A 22,435-nucleotide genomic window follows, 5' to 3' on the forward strand; every position below is an offset into this window, starting at 1 on the left:
AGACATTTTCTCAACTTTAGCAAACCAAGTAGAAGAACTGAGGCGCGGCGAGATTCCGAAGCGAACACGTTCGCTGAAAAAACGGCACTTAGGCTACGGGCGTCGTGCATCCTAGATATAACATCCGGTGACGTCGACCGTCGAAGGAGGTCCTCGAGGGAGCGTATCGACGTCATCGACGCAGGACGCCTATGCCGAAAAAGTTTTCAGAAGTAGCACAGCTGTGGTAATTACTGTCAAAGATCTGGAATACGTCGGAGGACACAATCCCTTCGAAACATATTTCAGTGCAAAAACAAACCTAACCCTTTGGAAGTGGGGACCATCAAACAAAATTGAAGCTGATCAAATTGTGCATTATTCTCATTTCTAAACATATCAACAATTATTCACATGCTCTAATTCGTTATTATTTTCCCCAAAAGCTCTGGGGCTACACATGTGTCCTTTGTTCAGAACCTAACTTGGGTTCAAAAACAACAAAAATGACCAATCCTAAGGTCAAAAGTGACCAATCCTAAGGTCTATGCCTAATGCAACAGCGGACTGAGCGAGTAGATTTCCCATAACAATAAGAGGATCTTCCCTTTGTGTGTCAGATTTAGCCTTCAGGGATTTAGACATGGTCAATTCAGAATGAGGTTTAGCCCACAGCTTGTTCCTTCACAGAGCTCTTCATTTACAGAAGGAGTCTCGCTTGACATGCTGGAAGCTGTGTGAAAACCAAGACTTCAAATATCTTAAAAATGTTCTCATACAACTTAAATCAGGGACACAGCAGAATCTTCACTGTCTGCGTCATCAGCCTCAGGATAATCAGTAGTTGTCTGCCTCTTAGGCAAAGACGCCAAAGGTGGAACTCCCACATTAACAGATCTAGAGACTGCAGAGATTGTTGCTCTGCTGTTCCTTTGATTCTTTGTACCAGCACTTACAAAAATGGATCCCATCGCATTATGCCTAATACTGTACTCATTTAATTTTTGCCATGATGATGGCTCTGGAGAGATGTGCTCTTCCCCTGAGCTCATCTGCGAAGTAGATGAATTAGTGGTTAAGGGCACTCCAACAAGCCCTGGGGAGTGATTTTAGATTTTTAACACCAACGGTCTTGGGACCCGAATGTTCGTTAAAAACAAAGCCAATGGTGGCTCAGGATTAAATGACACCCCAATTCCTTCTTAAGAAAATAAAAAGGTTTGAAGCCCCAACAGGAGTACAGAGTAACTCCTCTGGAGGAACAGAACAGACTATTTGGATCACAATCCTCTGAATTTGATAGTAGACTTATAAGAGCAGACAACTTGGTACAAGTAGACTCATCCAGTACCTTGGGCGTTCATGCTTCCCTCTTACGAGTCTTCGGTATTGAAGCAGGCTTTTTTTTCGTTCCTGCTTCATTTTCTTTTGAGCAGTATTGATAGTACCTAATCAAGGCACACCAGTACCCAAGAAGAACCAGGACCTGAGGGGACGCCAATTTCAACCGGTTCATTCAAAGATGGATTTGGTACCAAACCTTTCTTCAGAAAGGGGAATTTAACAGAGACCTGATGAAACCCAACATCAAGTGAGCCTGTTCAGTGAATGCCTGAGCTCCCAGTAATGCTTCTTGGTACTTATGTACCCTTGCCTGTCGTGAAAAGGTGAGTCTGATACCAAGGCATCAACAGTACTGGTTATGTTACCATCAAAAGGCATGCATTTGAGAACTACAAAATGAATTTGCCAGAGGAATGTTCACCTGAACAGTCCTATGAACACCTCAAAACTGAGGGTGATGTTTTATCTTCAGTACAGAGATGCAATGATGAAGTATGTACCTTATAGGACACGGTTCACCTCTTTCCACGTGATCTTCTTTGCGGTCTCTCAAAGTCCTCCAACATTCTGTACCCCCCCTGGCTATCGCACATGGAAAGGAGGAGATTGAGACACCTCGGCTGAATCCCATCACATAGGGCACAAGTACTCATCAGATGATGGTTTCCCAAGCACTCAACACAGGCCTGGTGAGAGTCCACAGATGGAAGATGCTTTCTACACGGGATGCATTGCTTTAGGCCGGTGATGTATGACATAAAGCAAAGAGGCACCCTGTAAAAGATGAATAGAAAATTAGAGACATATAAAAACACTCCCACAAAAAGGAGTGATAAAGTCAGCAACACCTCAAAAAAGGAGGTGCCATGGAACAGAGGGCTAACCTGACCAACCTTGTAGGTGGAAAAACAACAACTGAAAGTGGCGATTGGTTGACGCATGGATAGAGGACCAGGGCTAGCCCACGCAAATATGCGCAGACGACAACAAAATCAGACAATAGACAAAGCATTACCTCCAGTTCACATTACGAGCAATTCCTATACTCCTCCCCGCTCCCACTCCCAGATCAGCTCTCGTCAAGGTCCGGTTGGACATCGGTCGGCGCTAGCCGTTCGCAGCTGGTCCTCTGACTGGAAGGCCCTTGCAACCAGTCGCGGTTTGTGGGTTAGCGCCAGGAAGTTCTGGTCATAGTCTAGGAAAGGCGGCCAAATGTTTGAAAAGCGGTGAAGGAGGCCAGCTTTAGCTGCAGTGATTTTCTCCGCTATCAGGATGTCCCAAGGTTTTAGCCACCAAAGAGTCAAGGGGCCTTCAGCAGACTTCCAAGTGTGCGCCACCATGATCTTTGCGGCCAGCAAGAGTTGTTAGGAGGGCGGTTCTCGGGTAGGTGCCTGGGATTGGGGCTCCCAGGAGGACGGATTCCGGCTCCAGCGGGATCACCACCCGAGTGATGTCTTTTATTGTAAAAATACATTGCAACCAGAACTCCTTCACCACTGGACATGTCCACCACATGTGGAAGTAGGACCCTGGGAGTCCACAACGGCGCCAACATCGGGGTTCCAAGGCCCGGTGAAAATGGTGCAAGCGGAGCGGGTGATAGTACCAATGTAGGATTAACTTGTGAGCGCACTCCCGGTTGGTGATGCAAAAACAGGAAGAGTGCGTCCTCAACCAGATGTCTACCCAGGTCTGGTCCTCCATGGGGTGCCCCATAGGGTAGAGATTCGAGGGGACTGAGGGCGGGCGCGTTGCGCTGCTGATCGGGTCAACGGATGGGAGCACCAGTGTCGGAGTTGTGTATAGGCAAACCTATCTGTTTCTGCCAATTGAAAGGCTACTTTGCACTGCTCAAAGGAGCGTGGCTTGCCATCCTCAAAGAGGTGGCCCAGGGATTCAAGACCTCCCGCAACCCAGATCCTAAAATTCCAGCGGCAGGATCCTGGAGTGAAGGGCAGGTTATGAAAAACTGGGGAGGAGGGGCCCAGACTCCTCGGGATGCCCTTCTGTTTCAGAGCCCAGTCCCATGTTTTCAAGGTATGTTTAGTGGAGGACAGATTTCCTGGCCAAGTATGGCACGGGGGGGGGGGATATGTGGGAGGAAATGCAAGGGAAGGGGCAGGCATGACTGCTCTATCTCTACTCATTTTGGGGCACCCACAGGTAATGATCCAAGCGTGAATGTGGGCCAGCTGTGCTGCTACCTGGTACTTCCGGAGGTCGGGGACCCCCCCAGCCCTCCCAGTCTAGAAATGCCCATCGTGGTCCTCTGGGGGATTCGCGATTTCCTGCCCCTCCAAATGAACCGGAACATTTTCCTGTGCAGGCGCCGCAGCAGGGGCAGAGGGATTGTGGTGGGCAGGGATGCGTGTTGTAGCTTGAAGGATTAGTGTGACTGAGTGAATGCAGGGCCTCATGGAATGGTGAGGTGGAGCTTGGAGTGTTGGAGGCTTGGGGGTTCCACAGGATGACGGTTGGGACTTGGAGTATGGCAGGGAACCAGGGCAGATGCTTGTGACCTTCTCTCCTACCTTCATGATCTGCATCTATGTAACGAAGGAAATCAAGCATCTTCTGTTTCTCATTACCTGGGTCAGCCTGGTTCCTGCTCCAGGTCATCACTGATCCAGGCAAATCTTGTAGGAGGCAAGATACTACATTTAGCAAGCGTAGATAAATCGTGGAAGGAGGTTCATTTTGCAGGCCAAGAAGTGAAATCTCCTGTGAGAGTCAGCAGTTAGGATCCCTCTCCAGCTCTTTGAAAAGTGTGGGGGAAGGGGGAGTTTGCCTGGTAGACTTCTCCCGGGAGGGCAGGAATCTGGACCCCAAGATAGGGAATGGCCTTCTCACTCCATTGAAACGGGCATAGCGTTTCTAGGGATTCCCGCTCCCCTTGCCTCAACCCAATCCCCAGGGCCACTGATTTCCCGAAGTTGATGGTAGGTCCTGCTACCCTCCCAAACCTATGAATCTCAGCCAGGGCTGGCTTCAACAAAGCAGAGATATCTAATAGATAATAGCACATCATCGGCATAAAGTGCGATCTTGTGTTGGGAGGAGCCCACTTATGGGCCTTTAATCTGCGAGTTTAGACGGATTCGTTGGGCGAGGGGGTTCCATAGCCACGGCAAAAAGCAGGGGAGACAGGGGGCATCCCTGTCTGGTTGTCTGGTTCCAAAGGTGAGGGGAATCGGGTCAGATAGGAGGTAATGGACTCCAAGAAGGGCCTTTGGGGACTGGTAGTTGGCTAGCACCAGCCTCTGGAAGTTGGTCCAAAGTGGAAGGTTTTGAGGGAGAGTCGCAGGAATGCCCAGTCCACTTTGTCAAACGCTTTGGTTGCGAGTAGGGCCAGCAAAGCAGGTTTCCACGAATCCTGGTTCGCAATGTCCATTAGGTTCAGGACCCTACGAATATTGTCCCCAGTCGATCTGTGCATTATAAATCCCATCTGATCTGGATCTATAATATCGGGAAGGACACTAGCCAGACGATTTGCCAAAATGTTCGAATATATGTTAGCGTCGAGGTTTAGTAGCGAGATGGGCCTATATGAGTGATTATCCCTGGAGCTCAGCCACAGTCATCTCATGGGGGTTTGGTTAGCATGATGTCACCCTGTGGCTGGGGTTTTAACATCGATCTCCAACGGGAGGCCGAACCTATAACAGTTCGGGAACCAACCAGAACTTGGGGAGCCAATTTAGTTTTATCGGCATGTCCCATAGCCAACAGGGCTAGAACAGTCAGTGGAAATGTTCTTCGTATCCCACTCCAAGGGGGGATTGGCGGCATACACCTTGGAGTTGGGCATGGGCCATGTGAAGCCCGTAATTGTATAGTTGCATCTCCTTGTTCCGACGTCAACCATTGTCAACCAGGAACGCTGGTGGTGATCTTACATTCCGGCTTCTCTGCACCCTCGTCCAGGCCAAGTGCTTCGGTTTAGTGAGGGTTTTCTGGGTCATCAGCAATGGGATTAGGCAGGGCTCCTTCTGCCCCCCCCCCCCCGGGAGGGTCTGGGTTTAAGATTGCTGTAGCATCTTCTCAGTGGCTGATCCTGCAGAGGGTACCCTTATAGGAGAACTGTAGAGCAGTTGGGAACAGCCATCAATATCGAACTTGGTGGTCTTGAGAGCGTGAGGGGTCTAAGGGCCTTCCTCTTTTGTAGGGCGACAAGGGACAAGTCTTGATAGATTTGAAGAGGGGAGCCCTGGAATTGTCAGCTCGTCTCGGGATCACCCTATTGCCGAGATAGCTTCTTTTACTCTCGTTATTACATCGGCCGCTGAGTTTGTCTCCAGATTTCGGCGAGGACGCAACCTGTGGGAACGGTCCAGGATAAGTTGTGATTTATCTAAGTGTGGCAACAGCGACTGGAAGAAATACCCCCACATATTCGGCCAGGTCTTTATCCAGGACAGAGGCGGGAACCCCCCGAATCCACAGATTGTTGCGTCAGGCTCTATTTTCGAGGTCTTCCTGCTTGAATTCAAAAATGTCCTTCTTGTCGTGTAGGGACTGGTGGGAGCGTTGTATTTCCAAGAGGGTTGCGGTGTGCTCTTGTGTCAGGTCCTCCATTTCACCCAGCCTTAGTCCCGAGTCAGTGACTCTTTGGTCCAGTGGTCGAAGTGGGCGGGAGCGGTTCTCCTCTACTTCTTTTAATTAAGTAAGTTTTACCGTTCCTACTTTGATTTTAAAAAGAAACCGTTCCGGAAATGGTTTCGTTTTAAAATAAAAGTGTAGGAAGAAGTTAAAACTTGCACTTTCAGTGCACTGCACTAGACCTCCCCTTAAACAGCAAGCACGTGTTTTGGGGGTTTTATTGTGCATGGGAGGGGGCGTAGCATGGGGTCTGTGGGAAGCGGTGCAGGCCAGTAGGGAACATAGTTCCACTACTTCTTTTCATACACTTCGACCACTGATTTGGTCTGTTCGCTCCAGCTTTGTAGTGAGTTCCAACATTCTGCCTTGATGTCTGACATGAAGGCTTGGATGTCCTCCTTGGTTGCCAACTGTCCCCGTTCCTCAGGGGTCTTTTGAGGTGTAAGTTCTGGGGCTTCCGATTTTCTCCCCCCCGTCAGATAATAGCAGCATTGTGGTGATGTCCGAGTTCTTTGCTGGTTTAAGGTGCTTGGACATTTCCACGAGTCTCAGTCCGAAGTCCCTTGAGTGGGAGGGTGCAGGGTCCTCCCCGGTCCTGTAGAGCGAGACGTGTCGCTAAAGGTGTCGTTTTCGGGGTCTGGACAAGGATCCAGGTCAGGTCTGGGTCTTACATGGATGATAAGGGCATCAGGCTGGAAGACTGATGACGGGGGTTCCAGGTAGGTGGGAGGCAGCCTTGGCGGTGAGAGGTAATGCCAGAGAAGCCCCCCCCCTTATAGGTGGAAGGGCGGATGAGCTGATGGAGGCAGAGCGTGGCCACACACCACTACTCAGTGCCGTCCCGTAAGATGAACAACTCGTGTAGGGCTTGGGTTGGAGGTGTAAGTGGGCCAACCCGCCCCTAACAAGGGTAGCTGATTGCAGGAGGTCCAGGTCGGGCCCCGGCAGGCCCGAGGGGTAGGACGTCAGGCTTTGTTGGTTAGGGCTGGAGAGACTAGCAGCAAGATGGAGCACAGCTGGCCATAGTTGAAGTGGTCAGGGGAAGTTGGAGCAGGAGATGCTCTGCGGAGAGGCCCGTTAACCACCAAAAGGGTAGGCTTCCAAATCGCTGGTGTGCCCAGGGCGTGTCTCTCCCTGTAATGGGCTGCAGCGGCGTGGTCCGGGGACGTGAGGCAGCCCGGGGAGTATCAATGCAGGGACTGGATGCGGACTCACCGGTGGCTGCCCCTGTCTCCGGGTCCAGGCCTGTGTGGATGGATCAGAGGGTGCTGGGTTGGGCTGCAGTCTGGATCAGGTCTAGTGGCTGGTGAATGTGCCCAATTTTATGAACTGAAGTGGGGAGGTCTGGGCTGTCCCAGTGGGAGGCGGGCGGCTCAGTGCTTTGTTCCCGCCCTCGCAGGGTGAGAGCTCAATCCCAATGAGAGATTCATCTGGTGGCCGTTATCTGGAGCCCAAGCTCCTCCCGCACAGCCCAAGCTCTCCAGAGGGCCGAGCGGAGTGCAGCGAGAAGCGTGTGGGAGCGCCTGGGGCAGCCTTTCCGATGCGTTATCATTCTGTGTGCCGGAGTGGGCTGGTCGTCTTGCTTGTGGGCCCTGCCACCGCTTGATTGCTGTGCACTAAGTTTTCCTTCGGGGAGACTGCGGTCCGGACTGGACCGAAACTGCGGCAGAGGGTGGGTTCCCACAGCACCGGATGACGGATGGTCCCGCCCCCGCTGTATTTGCAGCCGGAGGGGCCGAGGCGTATCCACTAGGAAGCGGAGTCAGCAGCCAGGCGGGGGCGGGTGCCCTGGAGGTTGGGGCCCATAAACTTGCGGGTTGCATCGCGTGCGGGCCGCTGTGCACCTGGTCCGGTCTCAGTGGTTGATCGCTCTCGGATCTTCCGCCATCTTGGTTACCTCGGTAGCGAGCGTCCCCAGGCTTTGCCAGCTGCAATCTCGGGCTCGGGTCTGCGTTATGGGCTCAGTTCACTCTCAGCAGTGACCTTCCGACATCAGCTGTTGCCTTTGTTCCCCCAAAGCGACGTTGTGAACCGCACATTGTAATAGATATGTACGGGCTTCACACAGAGGCCACTAGAGGAGCAGCCACATTGATGGCGCTCCAGGCCACGCCACGCCCCCCCCTTTTTTTTTTTTTTTAAAGACAGTTTTTCCCAACTCACCTCTAGACACGGGTTGCCCCAACCAGTTGGGAAGGAGAGAGAGGAGGATGACATAACATTAAAACTGCCTATAGAAAAATGATAACAGGAATTTAACAAACAAATATTTATTTTCCTGTACTTGCCACGCAAAATGATAAATAGAAGGACACAACAACATTATTACACAAACAGCTACATTCAGAATTGCTTGGAATGATGATTCACTTGTCTGTTCAAATTCCTAGAACAGAAAACACCTCGAGAAATAACCTCCTGATAGTAATGCTGGAAATGCAGTCACAGAATCAGTAAACTGAATAATACTTTACGATTGAAACTATGAAGAGACCATACTTACAGGACAAAACTAACATTAGCATTAAGCTTTGTTGTGATATGCGTATGTACGTGTATGGAAAATAATTTTTGAGGAGGTTCCATGCGTTAGGGTGAAAAAATTACAACTTGTTTGCTTAATCAAACGTCTGCGCTTTACAGGAAAGAGGAAATAGCTAACAGCAAAGTTACCAATTACAAAACCTTTCCAGATTTGCATACTTTAAAATGCAAATGAGAAGTTATTCAACCAAACTAGCACAGCTCCTAAAATCAAAGGTCTGTGCAAGCAAGTTAAAACACAATGCACCTGCCCTACCTTAAGGAAGAAGCTGTGTGCTGGTCCTGGTCAAAAGGCCCAAGCTCCAACCTGCAGGATAGGCCCCCCAGCATCTCACAGTCTTCAATGTCACATGGATATCGCCCTTCAAGCACATTATATTTGGCCTCCTCATACAGTAGATGCAAAGTTTGCTCGTCTTCAATCTACAAAAGCATTCAAGAAAGGGAACAGAACATTGTGAAGCTCTTGTTCAGTGCTTTACCACATGGCCATCTAGATTCACACTCAACAGTCTGTCTGCAGCATCTCAGTCTAACCAGCCATGCACCCCATGCCCACATGTCCAAATGCTCTAGCCTCCAAATACTCCAAAGCACTTGGGCTACAGTGACTCACACTCTCAGCTACAAACAATGCCCACCACCCCTACTTCAAGGCTTTCCACTGCTAGGTTCCAAACTTACCTGAAGTTCTCGTCGCTTGGGAAAAAACACATTCCTTCGGAACTGCAACGATGGTTCATCTAAAAAACAAAAACAATGCAGTCGATCAACAGGAGCACACAAACGACGGTAGGTGCAGACTGCAATGTCGATACAATCTGCCCATTTAAGTAATATGGTTCTCCCGTCGGTCCCAGCCCATCAATTTGTCACCCTTACCATGATTCCTGATGTAGTTAGAGCCTGGAGGGATTTAAAGTGTGTGAGCAGGTGTTTTGGCTCTGTGGTGGGGCTTTACCGGAAACCAGACAAGTCACTAAAATATGTATTTGGGGGTGTGGCCTAAGAAGGGTGAGGCTTGGACTAAGTACCCAAGAAGAACCAGGGCATGGCCTAATTGTAGAGTAGTTAACCTGTTTAGTTCATGTTTTTCTCCCACTCTCCCTCTTTACCGTTCACTCCATTTCCATTCCTTTCCCCCTTTTCCCTGTCCTCTACTCTGCCTCTCCTGCACCACATTGTTAAAATCTCAGTTTTCACCCTCTTGTCACTTTTACCTCTCCATCTGTCCCCTGCTTCATTCCATTGACCCATTTCACTCTTTCATGTCCTCTCTGTCATCCATCCCCAGTCTTTGCCCCTCTCCCTGTTCTCTTTCCAATTGGACCTCTCGTGTCTCTGGTGGTGTGCCCTTTGCAAGTCTACAGAGAGCCTTCACCTACTTGTCCAAGTGCTTCTGTAGCCCCCTAGGAAATGCAGGTAGTACGAAAAGTCTTTGAGAGATTGTCGGAAGCGGCCTGCGAGTGGTGCGGCTCGACGATCGAATCGTGCGTCGTGAACGTTACGAGTTAATTCCTTTAACTTTCCCGTTGCTGTCCTGGGCTAGTCTCGCTGCAGGAGGGCTCTCGCTTTCTAGGGTCTAGTGAGTGCAAGTTCTCTACAGCGCGGGCTGGCAGTTTTGAAGAGTTTGAACTGCTCCCCGGTAAGTTATGCCTGGTCTGCAGCCTCCAGTCTAAGCCCCACCCACCCCCTTAAGATACAGGGGGCCGGTTAGAGGTCGGGAGCCAGGAGGGCGGTCGAGCGTTCTAGGGGTTTATGTTGACTTCCCGTTAGGACGGCGAGACACACCGAAGCTTGGAAGGTGAAGTGGCAACGGTGGAGAGCGCTTTAGCACTAGCATTAGTTTAACGTTCTACACATCGTGCCATGTACTATGCTTTGTTCTTCATTAACAAAAAGGGATATTCATCTTTCATTCTTGAGGTACTATTGGGAGTAATAATAAAATACGATATAATAAATTGCACGTGATTGACGGAAGCAGCCATTCTGGTGGTTGTTGCGTAGCAATTCTGATTGTGTATGCATGCGCGAGCCGCATCGAGGCTCGCGCATGCGCAGATAACAATAAAGGCGGTGCGCCGGCAGTTCGCGCTGGCGACCGGAGCAGACACACGTCTCCGACGTCCTCTCTCTGTGTGCCTCCCTGCATGCCTGAGTGTGTGCGAGTGAGGCCCCGGCACGCCCTAAGGCCCATAACACTGGCGACGAGGGCGGACACGGAGCCATCCTCTGCTCCGACGACATCAGAGTGAAGGAACGCTACTGCGTGTGTATCGATCGGATGCACACAGACCCACGCGCACGGCCGGCGGCCATTTTCTTTCTCCTCTCTGCACGCGGATTGCAGTGGTTGCGTCCCATCTGCCTCCTGCACTGCTCCAGAGCAATTTTTGGAACCACCACAGCCCAGACACCACAGGGTTGTGGTAAGGACAAGAAAGAGGGTGTGAAAGCACTCTGAACGTCACCAGTTACCTCGACTCCTACCGGACAAGGATCACTGTGAGTACACAATGGGGGAAGAAGGAGAGGAAGAAGAAAATTCTGTCGCCCCAATACCTCGCAGAATGCACAGTACTCTAGCTCCTATGCCTGAATTTGATACCACGGGCCCCCCATCCAAGTTAGGGCCGAAGTGGATCACATGGGTCAAGAAGCTGGAAATGTTTTTTAGGGCCTCGGGGGAAACAGAAGATGAGGCGAAGATTGCCATCATGGTCTATTCTGCAGGGACCGAGGTTCAACGCATATATGACTCTCTCAACATTCCAGCAGCGAATTATGATGCGGTCAAGCAAGCCTTCCGTGACCACTTCCTTCCTATGGCGAATGTTGACTTTGACAGGTTTGTCATGGGCGCTGAGAAACAGTTGGAAGAGGAATCATTGGACCAGTTTTGCGCTCGTCTGAGACAACTAGCGAGCTCCTGCAGATGGGTCAACGAGGAAGAAATGGTTCGCAACCAACTGCTGCAAGGTTGCTGCTCAGGGAAACTGAGGAGACAAGTGCTAAGAGAACCTGGACTGACTCTGCAGCAAATTCTGGACATGGGGAGAGCGTACGAACTGGCGGAGGCAAGAGGGGCGAAAATGGACGCTGCTACCCGCTCCAGGAAGGAGGAAGAGGCATATGCAATAAGACGTTCAGCCATGGGGAAGGCAAGATGGATACCAAAGAGAAGCGAAGGGCCCACAGCGCAAGGGAATGTCTCATCGTGTTCATACTGTGGATACGATCTGCCACATGCGGGAGAGTGCCCAGCAAAGTCAAGGACCTGTGGTCGATGCAGCACACCGGGACACTATGCGAGAATGTGCAGGGCAACAACGCCAGTTGCAGTTTTGAGAGGACCAGAGTTGGCAGGGGTGTCACTGGAAGAGTAAGGGGTGTGTCCTCTGTCGAACAAGGAATGCAGGATCTCAATATCGCGGAAGAGGAGGAGGAAGATGAAGAAATATTTTTCATCTCAAGCATTGCGCAAAATCCTGGGGACCGTCGACAACCCAAATGCACCGTCAACATTAGCGAGATGCCAACTACGGTCCTCATAGATACTGGGGCGTCCGTCTGCATACTTGCAACCAAACATTACAATGCTCTTCCTGGTCCACCAAGGCTGACGAATTCCACAGCGCGAATCTACGCATTTGGAGGGGATACACCTCTTCCCATCCAAGGAGTGTTTGTGGCCCCGGTCTCTCATGGTCAAAATAGAATAAACGCAAGGTTTTTCGTCACCAGCGTAAGCCCACACTCCCTCCTAAGCTGTGCCGCGTCAGAAGCGCTAAACATTGTACACTTCACTCTTGCTGTGTACTTCACCGATCTGGACCGCCTACTACAGCGTTTTGAGAAGATATTCACAGGTATTGGAAAACTCAAGGCAGAGCCCATACGGCTGCACATAGATGAGTCCGTGAGGCCGAATGCGCTTAAACATCGCCGTATCCCTTTTCATCTCAGGGAACAAGTTGTGAAAGAGCTACAGTCACTGGTGGACAAGGACATTATCGAAAGGGTAGATGGACCCACTCCCTGGGTCTCCCCAATTGTGGTGGCCCCGAAGCCGAAACAACCAGGGGCAGTACGCATCTGCGTAGATATGAGGCTGCCCAATGTAGCGATCAAACGAGAACGCCATCTCACACCGACCCTAGATGACATCGTCGGAGAGCTCCAGGGAGCTAGGGTCTTCTGGAAGCTAGACCTAAGGTCAGGCTACCACCAGTTGGAACTCCATCCCGAGTCCAGGTACATTACGACCTTTACGACCCATGAGGGGTTGTATCAATACAAAAGACTTAGCTTTGGGATCTCGTCCGCAGCAGAGGTCTTTCAGAATGCCATCAGGGGGGCACTGTCAGGACTCAAAGGGGTCATCAACATGTCAGATGACATCCTAGTTTTTGCAAAGTCAGAAGCGGAACACTTGAAGCGCCTCGAGTACACCCTGGAGAGACTGTGCAGTGTCGGCTTAACGCTACACAAGGAAAAATGCGAATTTCTGAAGGACAGGCTTGAATTTTTTGGATTTATATTTCATGCTGGAGGGATTTCCCCGGATCCGGAGAAGGTAAAAGACATCCGAGATGCATCCCCCCAGCGTCCCCAGCCAAAGTAAGAAGTTTCTTAGGGATGGTCAATTATTGTGGCCGTTTTATCCGAGATCTAGCCTCCCTATCAGAACCACTGAGGCGCTCACCAGAAATGATGTGGCGTGGACAGGGAAGGAACAAAGAGCGTTCACCGCCATCAAACATGCTCTGTCGGAGCAAGAAACAATGGCATACTTCCACCCCGGTCGCGAGTCGGAGATCGTGGTTGATGCTAGCCCGGTAGGGCTGGGAGCAGTCCTCATGCAAGCAGACCAGCAAGGGACCATGAGGCCCATCGCCTATGCCAGCAAGGCCCTGACCGACACTGAGAGGCGTTACTCCCAAATAGAGCGAGAAGCCTTGGCCATACTATGGGGGTGTAAACATTTCAGAATCTATATTCTAGGGAAGCCAGTTGTTGTGGTGACTGACCACAAACCCCTCATCCCAATAATGTCTGGAACATCATCCAAACCACCTCCGCGCATAGAAAGGTGGATGTTGGCCCTCATGGAATATGGGGTCAAATTGCTATATCGACCAGGGACACACAACCCGGCTGACTACCTGTCGCGCCATCCGGGCACCGGGAGGCCCAGAGACTCACTGGAGGTGGCGGACTGCGTGGAAGCCGTACATCTAGTAGTGGAGGCAGCACTGCCTGTAGCCCTGACGCATCAGGAAATTGCGGATGAGTCCAATAGCGATGAAGCATTCCGAAAGATAAAAGGTGCGGTGGACACAGGAGAATGGCGGGAGGTCCTAGACAACTCCCGAAGGACTGCGGAAGCACAACGAGATCTACAGGCACTCTGGAAGGCACGCCACGAATTGTCGGTGGCGGATGATGGAATGCTGCTAAGAGGGCACCAGATCGTAATACCAGGGGTGTTAGTTGAGAAAATCCTACAGCTAGCCCACAAGGGACATCAAGGAATGGCCAAGATGAAAGCTAGTCTCAGATTGAAAGTTTGGTTTCCAAATCTGGAAGGAAGGGTGGAGAAATTTGTGAAGGCCTGCATCCCATGTCAAGCCGCAAGCCCTGTGGAGAAGGCGCCACCCATTCAGGCCATGTAGAGGAGTGACCGCCCATGGGGGACAGTGCACGCGGACTTCGGATCCACGGGCCGAGGTTTATACTTTCTGATGGTGACAGACCAGTGGTCACGATACCCAGAGGTGGAATTGGTCGAATCCACATCCAGCGACCACACCATTTTGGCCATGGACAAAATATTCGCCACACATGGATTCCCTCTCGAAATTTGCTCGGACAATGGGTCACCGTTTCAGGGCCAACGTTTTGCTCAATACTGTGAGGACAGGGGAATAAAGCATCTCAAAATAACCCCACTATGGCCGAGAGCAAATGGCGAGGTGGAGCGATTTATGCGAACGGTCAACAAAGTGTTCCGCAAATCGGTGAATGGGGAAGAACATCTCAGGCGAAATCTGGTCGAGTTCCTCAGAGAGTATCGCACCACCCCACATCAGTCCACCGGAGTGGCCCCCGCAGAAGCCCTTTTCAAAAGAATACCAAGAGGCCTACTACCCGAAGTTGAAGGAAGACCACCAGGAGAGATCCACAATCGCAACGTGCGCACAGGGAGGGCCACTCTGAATGAGAAAGAGACCACACGGCGGAGACTACCCGAGAGGGCGATCGCAATAGGGGACACTGTGCTGGTGCGCAACCGGAAGCCAGAGGGGAAGCTATCACTGCCATATGAACCACAACCATTGGGCGTGACCCACGTCAAAGGGTCGATGGTCACGGCCGCCAATGCAAGAGGGACTGTTACCAGAAATGTTTCGTTCTTCAAGCGCATAGAAACTGCAACCCCTGAAGCAGCTGTCAGAGATGATCCCGACCCGAGTACGGGAGTGCCGGTGGAAGACGATGGGCCGCCACAAGCTCCGGTGGCACCCGAGGACCCCGACGCCGGAGCACGCAGGTACCCGAGCCGGGCGGGGCGCAAGCCACCGCTGAGGTTCAAAGACTTCATCATGGACCCTACCTCGTAATTAAGGCAGAGGTATCGTGAAAGTTATGATGGACCCTGTTGGTCCCCATGTTTGATAATGTTGATTTTGTTTTGGGGGAAAAGGAGGGATGTTGCGTAGCAATTCTGATTGTGTACGCATGCGCGAGCCGCATCGAGGCTCGCGCATGCGCAGATAACAATAAAGGCGGTGAGCCGGCGACCAGAGCAGACACAAGTCTCCGGCGTCCCCTCTATGTGTGCCTGCCTGCATGCGTGAGTGTGTGTGCGAGTGAGGCCCCGGCACGCCCTAAGGCCCATAACAGTGGTGGTGCGGTTTAATTATCAGTTATGGACTTAGTGAAACACTGAGGTTCACTCCTTGAGCTTACTCGCTTCTCTTCACAGTTCAGGTTGTAGAACGAGGATAAGTGAACAGGAAAAGTGAAAGCTGTGGAGTGAGTGTGAGGTGCTGATCCGCGGAAGGTAGGCGGTTTTGAAGTAGCCGTTTATCATACGGCATACCACGGACTGTGTCGCTGTCTAGCCCTTTTAATGTCTGTGGCCCCACTTAAATGGTAAGCACACAGTAACTGTGGTGCAAGTACCCTTTGAGCTGAATGTGTATATTGGGCGGGGTGCATGTACAGTGAGTGCCGGAGGTGTAGTTTGAAACCCGAAGGCTGAGTTAAAGGCCCGAGTTAAGGGCTGTGATGTTTACCTTTTACCTTTTTAGTGCTACCTAATTAAAAACATACAGCGCTAGCATGATCATTGGAGATAATGTACCCGTATGCTCTGAGAAGCCACTTAGCACAAGAAGCTCAAGCATACCGGATGCATTCTTAAGAGTGTCAAATGAAGTTGTTAGTAATGCCTCGATGTATAGACATGGAAAAGAGAAAATCTACTGTTGCTGAAGTCTTAGATATGTGTTCAGTGAGGCAGCTGGAGGCTAATGTGATGGGGAGTACACAGACTGAATGCTATGGGTGAAGCTGTAAATCTGCTGAGTGACAATTCTAGATTAGAAGCTATGGCGATTGTGTAATGGTAGAAGAACCATCTAAGACTGTGCACATAGAGAGACCCACAGATAAAGAAAAAACGAGGGGAAAAAACAAAAAGGAAAAAAAGTGGAAATAAAGAGACTAACCAATCACTAGTTTTCTTAAACCACAAGTGAAGGAACCTGGAACATTGGTACCGGACCGAAGCCTCTTGACAAATCACTCTTGTGATATGAGCGAAGAATGTGCAGAGGCAACGAGTATGATTGTTAAGGTAATGGAACAAAAGAATGTTGCTATAGTTGAGGAGCCTGCGTTATTGCAGGAGGAATGCACGAGGGGACTTTCTTCTCAATAGTCTCCAGTGTTTCTCAAACTAGAAGAGACTAAAAGGGTTTCCAAAACTGGGTCGACAAAACATGGGAGCTAAAATGTATCTGTAGAGTGTAAAGATGTGGGAAGGTTTGTTCCACCCTATCAGACAGTAGATTCTGGTGCCAGTAATACGGTGGCAAAAGTCAGGAGAGTAGAGAGCTCCTTAGGAGAGAGGAATCGTTATGTGTCGGTTATAATGGATGAGAACGAAGGGGACCAAGGAAAAAGGACGACTAAAAATAGGGGTTCCCCAGGTCTTCCACTCTGAGGACATGCACCTCAGAGCAGCAGGCTGGTTTACCCCCCAAGGAGTGGGGGTTTAGAAGTGATCATGTTGCCTACTTGGAGAGACTGAGGGTAATCTAAATACACCACTGAACAGGCAAAATGTGTTAACCTTGTTTGAGATGCAACGATTGCATTTTGTAGCTTCTAGGGACATTAAACAAGTAGAGTTTGTAGATGAGAACCGTTCAAGTTTAATAAACATTTATTTTGCAACAGATTTGACTAAAACTATGGTCCTCGACGAGGCCATGGCATTACTGTCCATGGGTTATGATATTTTCTTGTCCTTGGATTTAAATCAGATGGGACAAGGGAAAAGGAGTTCTGTTGGTATCGAAAGTAGTGAGTAAGAACAGGTTTGAACCGTTAATTGTAAACATGGGGCCCTATAATGAGCAATTATACTGAATCACAAATAAATCAGTGGGCAACTGTCGTTAACACAATCCATTCAAATAAATGTCAAATAAGTAGGAATATGGGAGACTCATAATTGCCTTATCAGAGTTTGATGTTGTGGAATACTAGGGGCTTTTCCCACTTGCTACAGAATGATAATCGTGACATTTTTAGTAAAAAGGTTTCTGTAATCAGTTTACAAGAAACACAGATTGTGGGTAGCCCCATTATGGATGGATTTGAAGTAGAATGTGTGAAAGCGCAGCAGGGTCCTGTGGGGAAGCACTATGGTTGGCTATTGTGTGCTGTACAAACAAATATTGGGTCGACAGTCGTGAAATGAGAGTCTGGGCGTTACGATAACAGTGAAAGTCTGGAAAACTGTTTCTATTTGTCTGTAAGGAACTAATGGTGGCAACAGTAAAGATGGACACAAGTGATCACAGTTCAAGGCCGGTTAGGTAGGTTGGAAAAAACGCCTATCTAAACATAAATCTAAGATGGGAGCAAGCTACGACCATCAAATAATAAAGGCAGTCCTAGTGGCATCTTGTCAAAATAAAAGGGCCTATACTACAAAAAAAGAAAACTATTGCCAATCCTTACAACGAATACCAAAAAGAGTGTGGGATAGTGTTCACAAGAAAGAAGTGTTCACAAATTATAAGTCAGGATGTGGTAGCCGGGGGTCTCCCTTCCCCACATTTTGAGCACAGGACAAGGCGGGACCGCGGAACACAGCACGCACTCAAGCTTTCCCAGCACAATACTACAATTCCGTTCTCAGGTATCAGGAGCTCCGGTGGTTAAGTCTCTTTTCTACAAAAAGTCTCTTGCCTCCAAGGACCCGATGTGTTCAAATTATTAAACAAAATGTTCCTTTCCGTATGTACGTTAGGTGATGACTTTTCACCCTTGGATCCCCCTCTTCTGGGCTCAGACCCTTCTCGATTGTTGGCTTCCCTCTGTCGGGTTCGCTATGGCCTTTTGTTGTACAATTTTACCCGTTGTAATCACAAGTCTTAATGTCTTTTTAAACAATCCACTGTGGACATCCCTCTGTCAACAAAATGTTCATTGGGGCATCATGCTTCGGCCCCTTCTGTCGGCATCCCTCAGTCAGGTTCACTCTTGCCAACCACACAGTTCCTTATCCTTTTTCACTATGCAGGATTTATCTCCCTTAGCTTTCCAATTACGTGCCGGTCAAAGACTTTTGACTGTACACAGGTTTTTGCTAGACCCCTGAATGACCAATTTGACCATTTCCCGTCAGCTCTCCTAAGGCCTTCTGGTATTGGCAGTTCAACAGTAGGGGAATTAACCAGAGTCTCTCCAGTAAGCACCCACGTGGTGCCGGACCCCTCTGCAGCTGGTCTTCCTGTAAAACGTTAACAGTTCTTTGAACTTTCCTTATTTTATCATTTGCCACTTTTGTTCAACACAGTTCAGTTTCTTATCGGTTTCTCCCCTCGACTAACCGGCTGTGATGAACGGCTTGGCTTTTTTTGCTTCTGGAGTCAAGGACGGTACCATGGTAGCAATCGTCTCTCCCTGTCCTGCATATCAGTGTAGGAGGGCTTCGTGTACCGCTGACATCTGCTGCAACACACACTGGCTATTGTTTGCGGTCTTACGTTTCCTTCCCCGGAGGTTCTGCGGGTCTGGGTCGCAAAGGGCAAGGTCGCTTCTCTCCTTGTCACCCCTTCGGTTCTCGCCGCCTTTCTCCTCCTCTTGAACTGCCGTGCTTGGATAGCACTCTCGTCGTCCGGTCTGCCTTCCTCGTAGTGTGCTCTCGTGCTACACCTTTTATCCCTGTGGGGCAGGGAAAGGGCTGTCAGGTGTGTGTGATTCTGGTCAATTGTCTGACCCTGGTGTTGGGACATGTCCGGTAAACCGCTCTGGTGTTAGTCTGTTGTCTTTCGTAGTGTGCGAAAGTGTTCGTGCCGGAAAGGGGGGTGGGGGAGGGGGTTTGGGCTTCTGAGTATCCTACATGGTAGGATGGGGAAAAGGTGTTATAAGAAGGATACTGCGTCTCACCTGTCAGTGTCCCACTTCCACTCTCCCAGGACCCCCCCACCCCCATCCAGGTGATCCTCCCGCACTGGTACACCCCCAGGAACTGGATCCAATAGCGATGGCCGTGTCCTGGCCACCTGGATGACAGATCCCTTCAGGTTTCTCACGTCTGAGCTGTGTATGGATGCAGGGCAGAAAGAAAGAGGTTTGCACGTTACAGGAATTTGAGGAATGGGATAGGTTTCCCTTGAACTGATGTATTTATGGCGACATTCCTCCACATTATACATGGATACGGGAAATAAATCCTTAACATTAGATTACATACTTGTTAAGATCTTCTACCGAGATGTAAACATTTAGGACTAGGGCAGAAAGAATGTAGTGATCACTGCCTCTTGAATTTGGAAACCTCGATTCTAACGATGCAAAAATATAATTTGAAGGTGGGCTGCAATAAAAAAAAAAGGAAAAAAAATAATATTGCAGTAGTTTAGAGACTGTATTTGTGGTCTAGAATGAATGAAAGAAATGGTCAAGCTACTGAACGATAAGAAGAAAGACTATATTAAGCGAATTACTCCAAGGTATTAAACAAAGTTGTCCAAATATATGAAGCAGTCTGGATGACGTAAACAACCAAAAAAGGAATAATCAATTAAAACACCTTCATTGTTATGAGGAAGTACAGAGAAACAAAGAGGCCGTTGCGAACTAGTTACGCAAGACGTCACTGTTTGATATAGACTTGAAGGGTGTCGAAGAAGGAAGCTGACACAAAGATGGAGTGGTGGTTATAGACTTATTTATAAAAGAAAGACCTTTACTAGCTTCATCGCCTAAGAGGGGTTTCCCTGCCTCAAACTAATATTAAGGGATCCGTCAGAATGTCAGTCAAAATCAAAGTCCACTGTCTAGCACGTCTTTGCTGGCTTGTGCCAGTATTTATAGCGCATTTCACCGTTCATTTGAAAACGTGAGATTCATTTGTGCGAGTGTTTTGTGTGGATAGAATGCTTCTTTTTTGGATTATCAAGATATTCTTTAGTAAAGATTAGAAGTGTGTAATTTGTGAACTCTGAATATTCAACTAAAAATTGAACTAATACCGGCTTGGGACTTCAATCCCCAGCAGCGCCGCAGCTCATTTTTAGATCACATCAGGTGCGCTGGCGCATCTTAGATGTTCTGGCCCAGTTCGCGGTGGGACGTGTAGAATATAAAAAAATTAAAGCCGCACTTTTGAACACCAGATCTCTGAACAAACATGCTATTGACCTTCATGATTCCATAACGGAAAATGGTATTGACACACTTTGTTTGACAGAGACCTGGCTTAAAGACTCTAGTGGGCATAAAATTGATCCTGCGACTTCTCCCGAAACTGAGAACATGGCAACAGGGGAGGAGTCGCTATTTTGGCAAGGAAAGAATACCACCTTTTTGTAGCTCCTAGTACATGTAACAATTGTGAAATTCTCCATCTCAAATTAAATTCTACTTGCAACAGCTGTATTAAGATCATAATTTACCTTCTCCAGAGTACATACCTATCTAACAACGAAATTGTGCAGCTATTAAGATCTTTAAATAGACCCAACTGTACAACTTTACTTTTGGAAGATCTAAACCGCTGGCATGGCAATGTTGCAGATAAGGATGCCATAACTTTGGAACAAGATCTCAATAATATCGAGATCCAACTTAACAATACGGAGCCTAAATGCAACAAAGGGAACATTTTGTACTGGGTCACGTCGTGAAATCTTAACATTGACCTCATCAGTACCAAGCCATGTATTTGGTCTGATCACGCCTTTATTGAGTTTAACATGTTGCTTCAGGACAACCTAAGTAAAAAGGTGAATACTCCTAAGAATGAGTACATTCGGAATTACAAGAAAGTTCAAACCTCAAATAGCCAGGAATGCATAAAGAAAATGTTTAGAGTCCACCACAGACTGATTTTCCATGCACTTTAGCAACTGCATATAGAACTCACATGACACAAGTTAGATCACATTGCTCCCATAAAGAAGTAAACATGAGATGGCACTCGCCACAATGCATGGTTTACCCGAGACAGGCATAACGAAATTGGTGGAAAACCATCACAGAGGCACTATAGACTATATGGAAAAAATATGTAAAGTCATACAAATTAGCTATTTATGAAGAGCCAAAAAGAACTATTTGAATGAACAGATAGATAATGCTAGGAATACCAAAACCTTTGAAATATTAAAAATGTTGAGAAATCCTGACGCATAAGTACAGCTTTTTAATCCAACAAATTTAGATGGTGTTAGGACTCAGCATGCATTTGCAGATAAAATTACCGCTGCCCGGGAAAAGTAAAAAAAAAAAGCTCTGGTGGCTGACCCTTATGTAATTGTGTGACTTCTTAATCTGCAATGGCAACCTTAAGATCTTAAGCTAAAACTAAATTCTTTAGAATTTACATTTAAATTCATTACTTTGGTTGAAATGGAAAGAGCAATGAGTGAAATGCATGCAGCCACCTGTTTTGGAGATGTCATCCCTTCCAAAATGATTCTACAAAAAAAGTTATTTTGTGCGGTTTGCAAACATCTGTCTCTCATAACGGTGTTCCGGATTCTATAAAAGTAGTCACAGTCACTCCACTAGCTAAGAAAGCGGGATTAAATCCTAGAGAAGTAACACATCTCATGCCTATTACCAACACCTGCATCTTATTGAAAATAGTTGACAAAATTGCCACAGCTCAACTCCAAGATTACTTAGACTCCACTTATAAACTGCATGCACGACAATCAGGCTTTCGCTCAGGCCATAGTACTGAGAGTGTTCTACTGGATCTACAGACACACATGCTCGACATTCTGGTTAAAAGCAAAACCGGGCTGCAGGTATTATTAGGCCCATCAGCAACCTTTGACCCCCTAGTCCACGAGCATCTCCCAAATACCCTTTCATCTGTAGTTAACTGTTCATCGAACGCGGAATGTTGGATTTGTTCATAAAGCAACCGGAGGTCCACAGTTCGCTGGGGCGATGCCACCACAGACTCCACTTCCATATCCTGTGGATTGCTTGCATGCATGTCGCTGGCATTATTTAACACCTGCATAAAGCCGCTCTGATCTTCTAACTGAGATGGGCGTGCATTTCACCACCTACGCGGACGACATGCAGCTGCTGCTAGAACTTTGGAGTATATGAAACTGATGTTACGAATCTCACGCATTTAAAAGTTCATCGAGCACTGATCTCTGGAGGATAGCACAGGGGCAACGTGCTTGCCTTGGAA

General features: G+C 48.5%; 1 protein-coding gene across 11 annotated transcripts in view; it reads right to left on the bottom strand.

The window, feature by feature from the left end:
• Window positions 1-22,435, bottom strand: part of FRMD8 (FERM domain containing 8) — a 1,471,206-nt gene that overhangs the window by 697,922 nt on the left and 750,849 nt on the right. For all 11 annotated transcript variants that reach the window (XM_069644727.1, XM_069644720.1, XM_069644726.1 and 8 more), the window contains 2 exons: window positions 9,154-9,212; window positions 8,726-8,892 (listed from right to left, as the gene is read on the bottom strand). In XM_069644727.1, the coding sequence (XP_069500828.1) occupies window positions 8,726-8,892; window positions 9,154-9,212 (226 nt within the window). The remainder of the gene's footprint in view (window positions 1-8,725; window positions 8,893-9,153; window positions 9,213-22,435) is intronic.

This window comes from Ambystoma mexicanum, chromosome 2p, assembly GCF_040938575.1.
Source record: "Ambystoma mexicanum isolate Mex_15411 chromosome 2p, UKY_AmexF1_1, whole genome shotgun sequence".
In the NCBI taxonomy this organism is placed as follows: domain Eukaryota; kingdom Metazoa; phylum Chordata; class Amphibia; order Caudata; family Ambystomatidae; genus Ambystoma; species Ambystoma mexicanum.